This window comes from Oryctolagus cuniculus, chromosome 5, assembly GCF_051225735.1.
Source record: "Oryctolagus cuniculus isolate XC-2025 breed Fujian yellow rabbit chromosome 5, ASM5122573v1, whole genome shotgun sequence".
Classification (NCBI taxonomy): Eukaryota; Metazoa; Chordata; class Mammalia; order Lagomorpha; family Leporidae; genus Oryctolagus; species Oryctolagus cuniculus.
In genome coordinates, this window is record NC_142871.1 from 102,108,022 (window position 1) to 102,122,084 (window position 14,063).

The 14,063-nt window shown below is 33.9% G+C and overlaps 1 protein-coding gene across 32 annotated transcripts in view; it reads right to left on the reverse strand.

Moving 5' to 3' along the window:
- FAM135A (family with sequence similarity 135 member A) overlaps positions 1 to 14,063 on the reverse strand; it is a 128,193-nt gene that overhangs the window by 50,591 nt on the left and 63,539 nt on the right. For 18 of the 32 annotated variants that reach the window (XM_089333055.1, XM_089333058.1, XM_070073900.2 and 15 more), the window contains 6 exons: positions 13,141 to 13,280; positions 12,964 to 13,034; positions 12,056 to 12,229; positions 7,548 to 7,674; positions 6,728 to 6,881; positions 2,736 to 2,813 (listed from right to left, as the gene is read on the reverse strand). In XM_089333055.1, the coding sequence (XP_089189181.1) occupies positions 2,736 to 2,813; positions 6,728 to 6,881; positions 7,548 to 7,674; positions 12,056 to 12,229; positions 12,964 to 13,034; positions 13,141 to 13,280 (744 nt within the window). Of the gene's footprint in view, positions 1 to 2,735; positions 2,814 to 6,727; positions 6,882 to 7,547; positions 7,675 to 12,055; positions 12,230 to 12,963; positions 13,035 to 13,140; positions 13,281 to 14,063 lie in introns of those variants that run through there. The other 14 variants (XM_089333059.1, XM_089333050.1, XM_089333051.1 and 11 more) reach the window with 4 other exon arrangements.

Here is a 14,063-nt window from a genome sequence, read left to right on the forward strand (position 1 = left end):
TTACTGCATTTCATATTTTGTTATCTCCACTAAAGTTTTGTGTTATATGTATGTGTGCCTGTTTTAACAAATGCTATTCCTAAAAAGTTCAAATAAATTTCATTTTTATAACAGAATCATTTTTAAAAGATATGTGGAGTATTGGCTATTTAATAAAAATGAAAGACAAAATTCTTTTCAATAAAAAGTTCTTCATTTGGTTTAATAAATTTAGCTTTCCATGAGATTCTTAAACTTGGGCAAATTTTTGCCTAATATCCTGGCTTAATGAATGCCACAATTATCTATAAAAGAGTGTAGGGATTTGTAATTAAAACTGATAATATAGAGTACTTCAAAAGGTCCACAGAAAACTCAAATTTAAAGTTTGTTTTAGTGCAGATGAATTCTGAAATCCACGCATACAAGGGGTCTTCAAAAATTCGTGAAAATGAACATTATAAAAAAAGTAAGCAAGGATTTAAAGAATTCTTTGTACCAAATAAATCTGTCTTTTAATTCTATTTTCCATGAACTTTTGAAGTTCCTTCATAGTTATAAGGGATTACAAAAACCAAATACAAAGATTTATTAATTAGTTATTTTTATGCAGGGAAGGACTCACACTAAGATCTGAAACATCACCTTTAGATATACTTAATTTTTAACTAGAATTCAAATTTAAATGCATTCTTGTAAAGAACTGTAACAGCATAGTAAATCATTTCATTGTCAGAAAAATCAGTGACTTCTAATATCGGCTTTTCCAAAACTATACGGATTAGCATTTGACCCTACATTAAATTCACAACTTCTATACACTAATATCCATTTTCATATTATTCATGATCTTTCATATGGTAGAAGAGATTCAGTAAAATTGGGTTTAATAGGTTATATTTCAACTTCTGAATTTAAAAAATCAAAAATAAACTCAATATATTTTTCTAATATTTACACACTAGATCCTGAATGCATAAAGTGGTACATTTGATGTGGCCAGTGTTACTTCAGAGTTATTTCAATGCAAACAGTATTTTAAAGAATATTTAAAGGCAAAACCTAATTTCTAAATTTTAGAATTGAAATGATCTCAAACGACTTAGAATTTTTAAATGAGTTTAAAATCTAGTTGTACACAAATGTATAAATGTGACAATTATCTTATAGAAGTCCTTTTGGGGAGGTGGAGGTTGGCTCCTTCTGATAATCCAAAGTTACAATCTAAAACATATCCTTCAATATTTTTCAAATACACACATAAACAAAATTAGTTTTGGAGTCAGATTTTGTAAGAATAAGATAGCTACATAATATTTCTTGATGTAGGTGCATCAGAATTTCTTTATTCCAACCTTTACCCAAGTAATGAGAATTTTCTTATTTATATTTGTAGTGTTTTGCCACTATCAACAATACTACAAAATGCTTATACATCTATCTTTATATACTAGTACATCATTTCTCTGATATAGGCTTACAAGAAATGGGGCTGCTAAGACAAAGAACCTTATACTTATTTTCTAACTCTTTCCATCCATTCATCTATTCAATCTCTCAGCAGGTACTCATAAACACAGTGCTACGTTTTAAGGATAAAAGACATCTCAATAGAAGTGTTTGTAAAGTAACTTTATTGTGTGTTTTAGTCAAGTCCTTTTCCACTCAACTAAATCTGGTTCTTTCTGTACACATATCTTAATAATGATATTAAGTGGCATTCTGTTCAACTATTTAGAATGCTCACACACAAATCAACAGGAAGGCAATACAACAGTTTAAACTAGTAGTATGTTTAATCACTAAAAAGAACAATAAAACATGTTATAAATAGCCACAATTTCATAATATGAATTCTATGATTTTACAGTAATTTTATATGAGAGTATAAAGCTATATTCCAAAAAGGATTATAATAAATTTTAACTTTTCTTTTTTCCATTCCAAAAAAAAATTGGTTTCTCTTATTAGTTTTACTGAAAACTACACAATTTAAATATTTAGTTTTTATCTGAGAAATACTGAGGAATCTGGCTTCTTAATTTCCTTGTTTGTATTTCTGAAAACCGAGAAATGTATATATTGATTCTATTTCATTTTTCAAATTTCTATAGCTCTCATCATTTAAAAAAATGCAACTGAGAGTATACTAAACACAAAATAAAAGCTTTCACATTCCCGTAAAGACTAAATTATGTACTAGCACTATTTAAGAAAATTCTAAAATATATAAATATATAAATAACAAGAATAATTCCTGTAACATATGTAACATATCTGGATAGTTGTGAGCCAGTGTTATTTTAGCTTTTTTTTAATTTAGAATGAAAACATCACTGCAAAATGATTAAAACATTTAAACCAAATCTTTATTTCTGAAAACCTTAAAACTAGCTTTACTTCTTAAATCACATTTCATTATTATTAAGTCTATCCAAAGATAAGATTACTTTGAACAAATTTTAGACAGTATAAACTATCAAGTTCTTGCAAATTTGAAAGAGCTGAGTAGAAACTGTAAGAGATTTTTACATTTAGCATTTCCAGTTTTAGATAAAAAATTCAATATTACAAATTAATTAAAATAATCAAAACTTATTTACAAACCAAATTGAATCTAGAGGTAAGTTCTCAAGTAAAAGTGGTGGGAACACACTGTACCAATATATAAATATTGATGAAATTTGATACTAATTTAAAGAGAACTCACAAACTAATTAAACGGGATTATTTACTTAACCTAATTGTAAACGTACCTACACAGGTGTCTTTCTGGGTTCGAGGCTGTTTTCTTCTGAGAAGGCGTTCATATAGGACCTGCATGTTGGTCTTGGCTAGTTATAAGGATTGCACACAGTACTAGTTACCATACTCCTTTTATAACAAAATTTACTAGAATTTTCCAACCTGTTAATAATAGACTTAGTATTGATCTGACAATGCAGTGTTAGTTAATTAGCATATCAGAATTACAAATGATGTACATTCAAGGTTATATTACTTGTTTTTCTATTTAAATGAATGTGCTACTCAATATTTTCATCATTCAATTTTTTTTTATGTTTTAATCTCTTAGACTCAGAATTTTAGTGTTGGCAGGGATCTCAAGATCAGCTAGGACAACTCCTTGCTTTAACAAGTGGCTCAGATGGTTATTTGACTTGCCAAAAAAAAAAAACAAAAAAAACCTAGATTCCAGAACACCTGATTCTCATTTTTTCTAAGTTCCTTACAACAAAACTGCTACTCCATTACATGTCATCAAAAAAATGTACATCATTTATTTAGGGCAAACATAAAGGTAAAGAAGAAAGGAATTTAAAGTAGTATTATTTTAAAAGAGGGAACAAAGTTTAGATAAAATTTTTAAGCATGGTAAAGTTTAAGAATGCTAAATATATGCTTGAAAACCCAGGGAAAGTGTTGAACAACAGAAGGAAAAATACATTCTCTAATCAAGAACTATTTTATATTCACTTATTAAAATTGTGGGATATAGAAGTGCTTATTAAATAGTGTATTATGGAAATATATTAGTGTCCACAATTTTATTTTGCTAGGATAAAAATAAGCCGTGTAGATAGTTCACAATATGCAACAAATGCTTTTATTTTGAATTGTTAATAGCATTTTTAGATGTTCTCCTAGAGGATGCATTTAGGAATAAAGTAAAATTCCTAAGAAAGAGACAGGAAAACATAATGGCAAAGTAAAGTCTAAGAACAATGCAAAGTATCACTAATAAATATTGCTGAAGATGAATATTGCTTTTAGAAATCTCTAGGAAGCTGTATAAGCTATGTGTTCATGCCTATACTTTACCAAGTAATGAGAACACTACTGTGCTATTTCATTCATCCATTCATTCATACAACAAATCTTATTCCATTATTTACTAAACTAAAACTAAAGTTTTTTTTGACAGGCAGAGTGGACAGTGAGACAGACAGAGAGAAAGGTCTTCCTTTACCGCTCGTTCACCCCCACAATGGCCTCTGCGGCGGGCGCACTGCACTGATCCGACGCCAGGAGCCAGGTGCTTATCCTGGTCTCCCATGTGGGTGCAGGGCCCAAGCACTTGGGCCATCCTCCACGGCACTCCCGGGCCACAGCAGAGAGCTGGACTGGAAGAGGAGCAACCAGGACAGAACCGGTGCCCTGAACAGGACTAGAACCTGGGGTGCCAGTACCGCAGGCAGAGGATTAGCCTAGTGAGCCGCGGCACCGGTAAAACTAAAGTTTAAGTTTGCTTTAGAATTCTACTTCCTGATCAAATATTTTAAATAAGTGATTTGGAATAAAGTTCACTTCATTTAGTAACTGACTCCTGACTCCTGTATTAGATCTGTAAGCCCCAAGTAATATAGAGGACACAAAAGCCAGCTGTACCTGAGAAAAAATTGAAAATCTTATTAATAAATGAATTACCATGCTAAAATTAGATAAACAAATTGGTAATAATATGCTAACATTAGGCTGTTAAAAATAAATATTTGCCTTTGCAAAGAGAAACTTTTAAATCACTAGTTATAAATATTACTAATAAATATGTTTCCTTTCAGAGAAACACTTTTTCTAGGTTAGGTTGTGGTTCATGTGTTTATTCATTTGTAAATATTACATATTAAGTCTACCTGAAAATTATATGCATACATCTTTCTTACATAACCATTGTCATATACTAAAACCATAATAAGCCTTGTCTTCCTATGAGTTTCTCCTGCCCACTCCCGTGTTGGGCTGATTTCTTACTACTTTTGCTGTGAGAGGACATGAAGATAAAATTCTTAATAATAGTGACTTAAAAATAGTGCCCATTGTTCCTGGGCACCTAGAACAACACCTTACACAGTAGGTGCTCATAAAAAACTCAAGGGAATTATACTGTTCAGAAGTGTTATTCCTGTAATTCCTTGACTTCCCTTGCCTTTGGGTATCCTTACCTTTTCTTACTCCTGTACCACTCTCAATTCTTTTCAACCTCCTTACCTTGCAAAGGGAAACTACTTCTTATTTATAAAACCAAAATGAGTAAGTGACATCACTGTCTCCAAACTTGCACTTTTAAGCACAAGATAATGATTCCTGAATTCTACTGCAGTATTCCACACTGAAACCATTAACACATTTTCTTGTAGAAACATCATTAAAAATGGCTTTTTAGGTTTTACATTATTACTTTTCAGGTACATGATTTTATCCTTCATTAATATTCTAGTTTAATAAATCTAACTAAAATTTATAATGCAATTCTCCAATGAAAATGTCTTGGAATTACAAATCAGTAAATTAAAAAATATTGGTACATAATTTTTTTTGTTTACTGAGGATAAGGGAAAACCTAAATTAGCTCTACTTCACAAATGATTCTTTTGTTTTCAAAAGAGAACATTTAAAGAAAATTTACATTGGAGACAGTAGGCTCCTCCAGAATTTATCTGAAGTGGTAAGGAAAAAAGAGAAAGTTTTAGAGAATAGAGATCAAAAGGTGATCCTTTCCCCACTACCATTTTTATTTTGAAGAAGAATGCATGGTCAAAAATGAATTAACTCATTTTCCTACTTCTTGCCTATCAGTGTAAGCTTTTGGATTACTGACTCCAGCATTCCAAACAGTCAAATTAGTGACATCAGTCTGGTCAAGTCACAGCACTGTGACCTGAACTGACTGAATAACTGGATTAACCAAACCCATGTAGTCCCTCAGAGGCTGTGCCACAGAATCCACCATTTTTTCAGGTGGAAATGAAATAGGGTACAAAATTCTCATACTTTCTGGCAGTTCTTTTGTCACCTAAAACAACTATAAAAATTGCCTAATTAATCTCAAACCCAATAACTATTTTCACTGACAGTGATTATTTTACAAAGTACATGAATATTATTAAAAGATCTTAAGGAACAAAGTTATAAACAAAGAATTTTGATTAAGTGAAACTTGAAAAGTGATTCCTGATCTATTCAAATATATAATAAAAAATGTAGTCTGAAGAGATCAGTAAAATGTGTATTTTAGTGATAAGTTGATACATGAAAATAAAAGCTTCCAAACATAAAAAGTCTGAATAAAAACATGTTTTACAAAATCATAACAATTTATCTTCTATGAAATGATATATGTAAAAACATTTTTCAAAATACAAATGGTATAAAAAAGGAAATATGATTTTCATTATGAACTGCAGCATATATGCAGATACTACATTTGGATTAAAACTGAAGCTTGTTTTTTTAATGATTTAAAAATTTCTCAAAATGTTAAACCACTGAGTAATGTCATTATCCCCTAAAGTAAAATAAAAGGAATAGAGATTTGAGAGATCTTAAAATCAAATGTATATAAAAATGGCTCAAGTATTTATACTCTGTTTAGATTGTAAAATATCTGAAAGTATGGATTTAATTTACCTTCCTATGATTCTGTAGGCAATTACATTTGTTTTCTAGTATATTTCTTGCTTAAGTATCAAGAGGAGTAGTATATTAAGATGTTCTCTTTAAAAAATTTATCAAAAGACTCAGTTCAAACTTAGCACCAACATGTTAATTCTCAGTAGAATGAAAAAATTTTAAAAATTGGATAAAGTGATTATTAAAGTTTGAAAAAGAAGAAATAAAGAAGCAAAAGTGAATCATGTGAACATTATAGTTTTAGTATAGAAAAATTATGGTGAAGCTGATGACTAGCAATCTAAGAATGAAGGGAATGGCTTGAAATGTATGATAGGTCTGGCTACTTTTAACATACCCAGTTCTAGTTTCTGACAAGAGGGAATCTCTTCTGTTACCGTAATGAAGTAGCTGTGCAATCCCTTGAAGGCCAGCAGCAAAGTGGCACAAAGTGTATAATGAAACCGATAGGCATGATGCAGGAAGGAATCTGCAATGATGAAGCTGCAACCCTAAACAAAGAACAGATTCAGGATACAGAGTGTTAGTAACTAAACATTTAAAAATACTACACGTGAAACTTGGGAAAATAAAAAACATATGCCAAAGTATCTGTCAGTTACAGTTATTCTAAAACATATATGACATTCAGCAATACTTTAGAATTATTCATACAATTTAACAAATAACACTATAAATTCAGTTATAGTAATTTTTAATAAAAAGCAGACTAAATTAAGATTTTTTTAAAATCACATGAGATTCATATTATATTTGGACTAAAGGGAAGCACTCTGCTTTTATAGCATATTGCTCCTTTCCTTTGATAGTAATAACTATACATGCGCTACTCTAAGCTGGGTTTCAATTCTAACAATTGTTCTTTAAAGGCTCTTTAGGAATAATTCTACCAGGTCTGTAAGGAAGCAAGGGATGACAGCACAAGTCAATAAAAGAAACTAGCTGTCAAAGATCTCTTGTACAAAATGTTGTAAAATGTTGAAGTATCAGGTTAGTTCTCATAAAAGTCAATTGGAACAAACCAATTTATAAAAATCATATGTAATTAGTTGCTGAGCTCAAACAATGAAAGAAATTACATCCACAGATAAAATAACTATAAATATTCCTTTCAAAATAAGAAAGAAAAGTAATTTATAAACATATTCAACTCTTACATCAGGTGATAACTGTTTTGTGTAGTTAATACCAAAGACCACACTTTCAAGAGTAGGAATCACAGAATCTTTGTTTTGTGCTGGTGCAGTTCTATTTAACCAAGTAGTCTTCACAGGGCGAGGAAAGCTGGAGGAGTAAGTTTTACATTATTACTGTCTTAATAGTATATTTAAATGTAAGTCAAATATTTATAAAAAAAGAATCTTACAAGAACAGAAAAACAAGGGTTTTGCAAGGTTATGAAGGCACAAGAATTCTTAATTTTATCTTTAATAATCTGAATAGTTAAGAAAAAATTCAATAAATATTTTTTAAAACCCAAAACTAGATGCTTAAGATTATTTCTCTATGACTGGGTTTCAGAAAGTCTCAAAGAACTCTAAAGACAAAACAGAATGGATCCAGAGTAGCTAAATAACAAATAAGAATCTAACTTTAATTTGGAATCCTGTCAGAACTAATTATCAAAATTTAAAATAAAAAAGCTCTTACTTGAATGTAGCAAAATTGCTAAATTTCTCTGATGACTATTTCTCAAAAATAAGATTTTCTTCCCCTTAATTCTCTTCACTAAAAAGCTATTAGCTCTATCGAGACAACTTTCATAAAGTTTCAAGGTATACTTTCAATCATACATTACATAAACTACCTCTGTTAGTATAAACAGTGCCTTTAGCATTCCATACAGTCCACAGAGTAACAGTATATTTCTTTTTGAATGTTTAAAGGTCATAAAAAATTATAAGCATTTGGGCAGTTTGGGAGTTTAGAAATAGGGAAAAGACAGGAAAGTAAATCAACATTGACTTATGCAGAAAGCAGCCTTAGCAAAATTAATTTGCCTTGCAAAAATAAAATATCTTTACCCCAGCAAAAAAAGGGAGTTACAAGTCAATGATAAATTCTACTTGCTACAGTATAATTTTTTTTTTTTTTTTTTTTTTTACAGGCAGAGTGGACAGTAAGAGAAAGAGACAGAGAGAAAGGTCTTCCTTTTGCTGTTGGTTCACCCTCCAATGGCTGCCGCAGCCGGCGCACCGCGCTGATCCGATGGCAGGAGCCAGGTACTTCTCCTGGTCTCCCATGGGGTGCAGGGCCCAAGCACTTGGGCCATCCTCCACTGCACTCCCTGGCCACAGCAGAGAGCTGGCCTGGAAGAGGGGCAACCGGGACAGAATCCGGCGCCCTGACCGGGACTAGAACCCGGTGTGCCGGCGCCGCAAGGCGGAGGATTAGCCTAGTGAGCCGTGGCACCGGCTCAGTATAATTTTGAAAACTGAATCACTGGGGCTGGTGCCATGGCGCAGCAGGTTAAAGCCATGGCCCGAAGTGCCGGCATCCCATATAGGTGCCGGTTCTAGTCCTGGCAGCTCCACTTCTGATCTAGCTCTCTGCTATGGCCTGGGATTGCAGGTCCTTGGGCCCCTGCACCCATGTGGGAGACCCAGAGGAAGCTCCTGGATCCTGGCTTCGGACCGGCATAGCTCCGGCTGTTGTGGCCATCTGGGGAGTGAACCAGCAGATGGAAGACCTCTCTCTCTGTCTCTATCTCACTCTGTTAATTGTCTTTCAAATAAATAAAATAAATCTTAAATACATAAATAAATAAATAGAGTGAAAGAGTGGACAATGATTTAAAAAAAAAAAAGGAAATTGAGCCATAAAAGCTACACTTTAAAAATTCAAATATAAGACATGTAAAACACAGGCTAAGAAAGAAATATGAAACCCATCTATTTCAAATAATTGATGTAATCTCCATAGTTGGGGTGACCATAGAAACTGTTTTATATAAAGCTGACATTTTAAAAGGGAATGCTATCACTTAAAAATGTTTACGTGTATTTAGAGGGTAAAAATTTATGATAAGAGAACACCAGGAAAACTTGTTGAAGCGCAATAGTGAGCAAAGTGACCCTCAGACATGACCCCTCTACCAGCAGGCCACCAGCAAACGCTTTCCCTTCCCCTTCCCTTGCTCCCCATTTCCAACTTCTCATTTATGGGCAGAGGAAGTCAGGGAAAGATGCTGCTTCTTTCAGGGCTAAGTTCCAGCAGCAAAAGAGGGGAGACAAGGGCCCACAGCTGTAAGGTAAAGAACAGCAACCTCAGCTGCTGCAGGCACCTTGTTTCCCTTTCCAGTCACTGACCACAGCCAACAGTTCATTCTCTTGGCCTTTGATTCCCAGCCAAAAATGTCTTCTTCCAGCACATGGTTTCTAAGAGATGAGCTGCCCCTTTCTCCCATTAGTCTGTGGCAAAAACTGCTACGTTGCAAGAGGAAGCAGACATTTAAACCACTAGGATTAGTGATGTGAATATCACCATTCTGTTTAACCAGGCCATTAGAAAGCAACATTAATAACCTGTGAAGAGCTCTATGAACTGTTTGCATAATCTTCAGGAGAAAAACTCAGCTAGTTTTTTAAAGACAGTCTTGGTAAGTTTTTTAAAAGGAATGATGAAAACAGTTTAATTAGGGATTCTTATTGAAACTACAAAAAGAAGAGATTCAGAAAACTACAGTAATGTATTTCGTAACAAGACAAACTTTTAGCATTAAAACCTAACACATAAATCAAATAAAAGCAATACTGTATGTTACTTATTTTAAAGTTATATTGCAAAAAAAAATTTTTCTTATACAATTAGCTTCATTTAGTTATAATCATATTACATACTAACCTATTCCAGAACTTCCAAAAAGTTTTATAGAGGTTTACAATAGAATTACATGTAATAAATACCTTCACATTTACAAAAGCTGTCATAACTGAGGACAACCTCTCAAAGGTCTAAGAGCTAAAACAAAGATGGCAAAACACTGGTAAAAAATTTCACTATAGGCCGGCACCGTGGCTCACTTGGCCAATCCTCCACCTGCGGTGCCGGCACCCCGGGTTCTAGTCCCGGTTGGGGCACTGGATTCTGTTCCCAGTTGTTCTTCTTCCAGTACAGCTCTCTGCTGTGGCCCAGGAAAGCAGTGGAGGATGGCCCAGGTGCTTGGGCCCTGCACTCGCATGGGAGACAAGGAGGAGGCACCTAGCTCCTGGCTTTGGATCGGTGCAGTACGTCAGCCATAGTGGCCATTTAGGGGGTGAATCAAGGGAAGGAAGACCTTTCTCTCTGTCTCTCTCACTGTCTAACTCTGCCTGTCAAAAAAAAAAAAAAAAAATTCACTATAGAAGACAGAAGGTAAAGCAAGTAATCAGGAGAAATATTTTTCCTGGCCACGTGCTCTTATGGAACTGGATCAACATGATCTCTATGTAAGAGATTAGGGAGCAACACAATGGAAAGGGTTCTCAATTAGTTTTTAAAACAATGCAAAGAAGCCGGCGCCGCGGCTCACTAGGCTAATCCTCCGCCTAGCGGCGCCGGCACACCAGGTTCTAGTCCCGGTCGGGGCGCCGGATTCTGTCCCGGTTGCCCCTCTTCCAGGCCAGCCCTCTGCTGTGGCCAGGGAGTGCAGTGGAGGATGGCCCAGGTGCTTGGGCCCTGCACCCCATGGGAGACCAGGAAAAGCACCTGGCTCCTGGCTCCTGCCATCGGATCAGCGTGGTGCGCCAGCCGCAGCGCGCCGGCCGCGGCGGCCATTGGAGGGTGAACCAACGGCAAAGGAAGACCTTTCTCTCTGTCTCTCTCTCTCACTATCCACTCTGCCTGTCAAAATAATAATAAAAAAAAACAAAAACAAAAACAAAAACAATGCAAAGATCTGCAGGAGGCCATTATTTGTGATTAATATATTAAATTATGTTGGGTTTCTACAAATTCTGAGGGTAATTATGCAAAATGACCAGTTTAGGTTCTGATAAATCAGCCTACCATCACATCCCTTAAACATCATCTCTATATTAGTTGTTGCAATCAGATAAAGTCTACATTTCAGAAATCAAATAAATTTTGGTGTTTTACATAAAATACTGCTTTTATGTGTCAATCCATACTACAAGGATGATGTTTCATTGTAAGAACTGAAGATCTTGAATTGTATTCTTAAATTAACAAAAGGTAACCTATCGCCCCATGGAAGTAGAAAGAAAAAACAACTATCTGAAAACATTACAATTCAAATTATTATATACTTTTAAGCTAGAATATTACACGGTATCATTTTAAAAGGCTTAATAAAAAGAATCTATAAAACTGGCAAATAGCTTACAAAGAAATAATTACTGTGGGGGATAGAGTGAAGGAGGTAAAATCAGTCTATCCAAAAGAGACAAAGAAAAAAACTAAGGGAAAAAATTAATATATTTTTCCAGAGAATGAGCAGCAACTGAATAGCACTGCACAAAAATACAGGTATAGACTAACAATTTTGTATGGTTACTTCTAGGTCACATTTTTTTTCTTGGTCAAATTATTTGGGATTGATAAAGATTACCACAAACTTCCATAAAAAATTTATCAGTCTAATTTTCCATACTCTTGATTTTTATTATTTTATTCTTTTAAGCAAAGATACTACATTAGTAATGACCAAAGTATTGGTTAAGTTTACCTTATTAATGGCTGGTGTAGTGCAACCAATGATGCATGGATTGTAACAGACACAACAGAAAGGTGGAAATAGTCAAACATAACATTAACATGATGATGGAGGCCTCTATGGAGGTTAAAGTGCAGCTTCAATGTTCGGCTACTTATTAGTTGCAAGGCATTCAAATCGTCTGCCCTATAAAAACACAACATATTTGCATGTAAGCATGAAATATTTAGTATTTTAAACTATTAAAAACAATTAATTTTTTTAAAAGATTACTTAAAATTTATTTTTTTTTTGCCTTTTTCAACTTTTATTTAATAAACATAAATTCCAAAGTGCAACTTTTGGATTATAGTGGCTTTTCCCCCCATAACCTCCCTCCCACCCTCAACCATCCCATCTCCCACTCCCTCTCCAATCCCATTCACATCAGGATTCATTTTCAATTATCTTTATATACAGAAGATCAATTTAGTATATATTAAATAAAGATTTCAACAGTTTGCACCCACACAGAAACACAAAGTGTAAAATACTGTTTGAGTACTAGTTATAGCATTAATTCACATTGTACAACACATTGAGGACAGAGATCCTGCATGGAAAGTAAGTGCACAGTGACTCCTGTTGTTGAGTTAACAATTGACACTCTTATTTATGACGTCAGTAATCACCCGAGGGTCTTGTCATGAGCTGCCAAGGCTATGAAAACCTCTTGAGTTCACCAACTCTGATCTTATTTAGACAAGGCCATAGTCATAGTGGAAGTTCTCTCCTCACTTTAGAGAAAGGTACCTCCTTCTTTGATGGCCTGTTCTTTCCACTGGGATCTCACTCAGAGAGATTTAGGTAATTTTTTTTGCCACAGTGTATTTTCAACAGTCCTGAGTACCTAAGGAGTTTTTGTTTGATCATCTACTTACGAATAATCTCCATCTGTGAAGTGTAGATCTAAGGATAACAGAAAATTCATTTCCTCAAGAGTTTCTTCAATCTGAAGAGAAATTGTAAGATACTTTTTGAATATTTATAGAAATTTAGAAATATGCCTTCAGACTTTACAAAAAAATGTATCTAAATGTATACAAGGACATGCTTACCTTTTTTTCATCCAACAACATTTTAACTTTGAAGATCATAACATCATTTAAAACAACCTCTTCATTTTTGTAAAGAATTTGAAATGTTTTACTACAAATCAGAGAATCATGAACTGAAGCTGGAAAGGCTAAAGTTATACCTAAAACAAATAAGATATATAATTGACAGGTAAAAGGCAAAGTACAATACTGTATGTAAATTAATACATTTCTTTAAAATACTTTAAGATTGAATATATTATTATTCTGAGGGCATTACTATTTTATATAGTATTGGAACAATTCTGAAAGTTTACTAATTTCTTTGATAAAATGGAAAAAATTATAATTACAAAATTAGTTTATATCTTACCTTAATTTGCAAGATAAATAAGTAGATATTTAAGTGGTCTGTATATCAGTTTTCTACAGCTGAATGGTAAATAATTTGGCTGGGGAGCCAGCACTGTGGTATACTGGGTAAAGCTGCTGCCTGTGATGCAGGCATTCCACATGCGTGCTGGTTCTAGTCCCAGCTGCTTCACTTCTAATCCAGCTCCCTGCTAATGAGTCTGGCAAAGCAACAGCAGGTGACCCAAGTCTTTGAGCCTCTGCACCCACATGGGAGACCTAAAAGAAGCTCCTGGCTTTGGTCTGGCTCAGCTCTGGCTGTTGCAGCCATTTGAGGAGTGAGCCAGCAGATAGATGATCTGTTTCTCTAACTCTGCCTTTCAAATAAAATAAATCTTAAAAAAAAAAAAAAAAAAAAAAAAAAAAGAACCACAAAGAATTTGGCTGGTATTTGTCCTGATTGCTAGGAAATAAGCTCTAAACTCTCAGGATAAAAAATGTGGCTAGCCAAATTTTCCCCAGGTTTTGGGATGTAGCCTCTAAATATTTGGTGAACTTTGATAGTTTAATAATGAATTGAATCATGGTTGCCC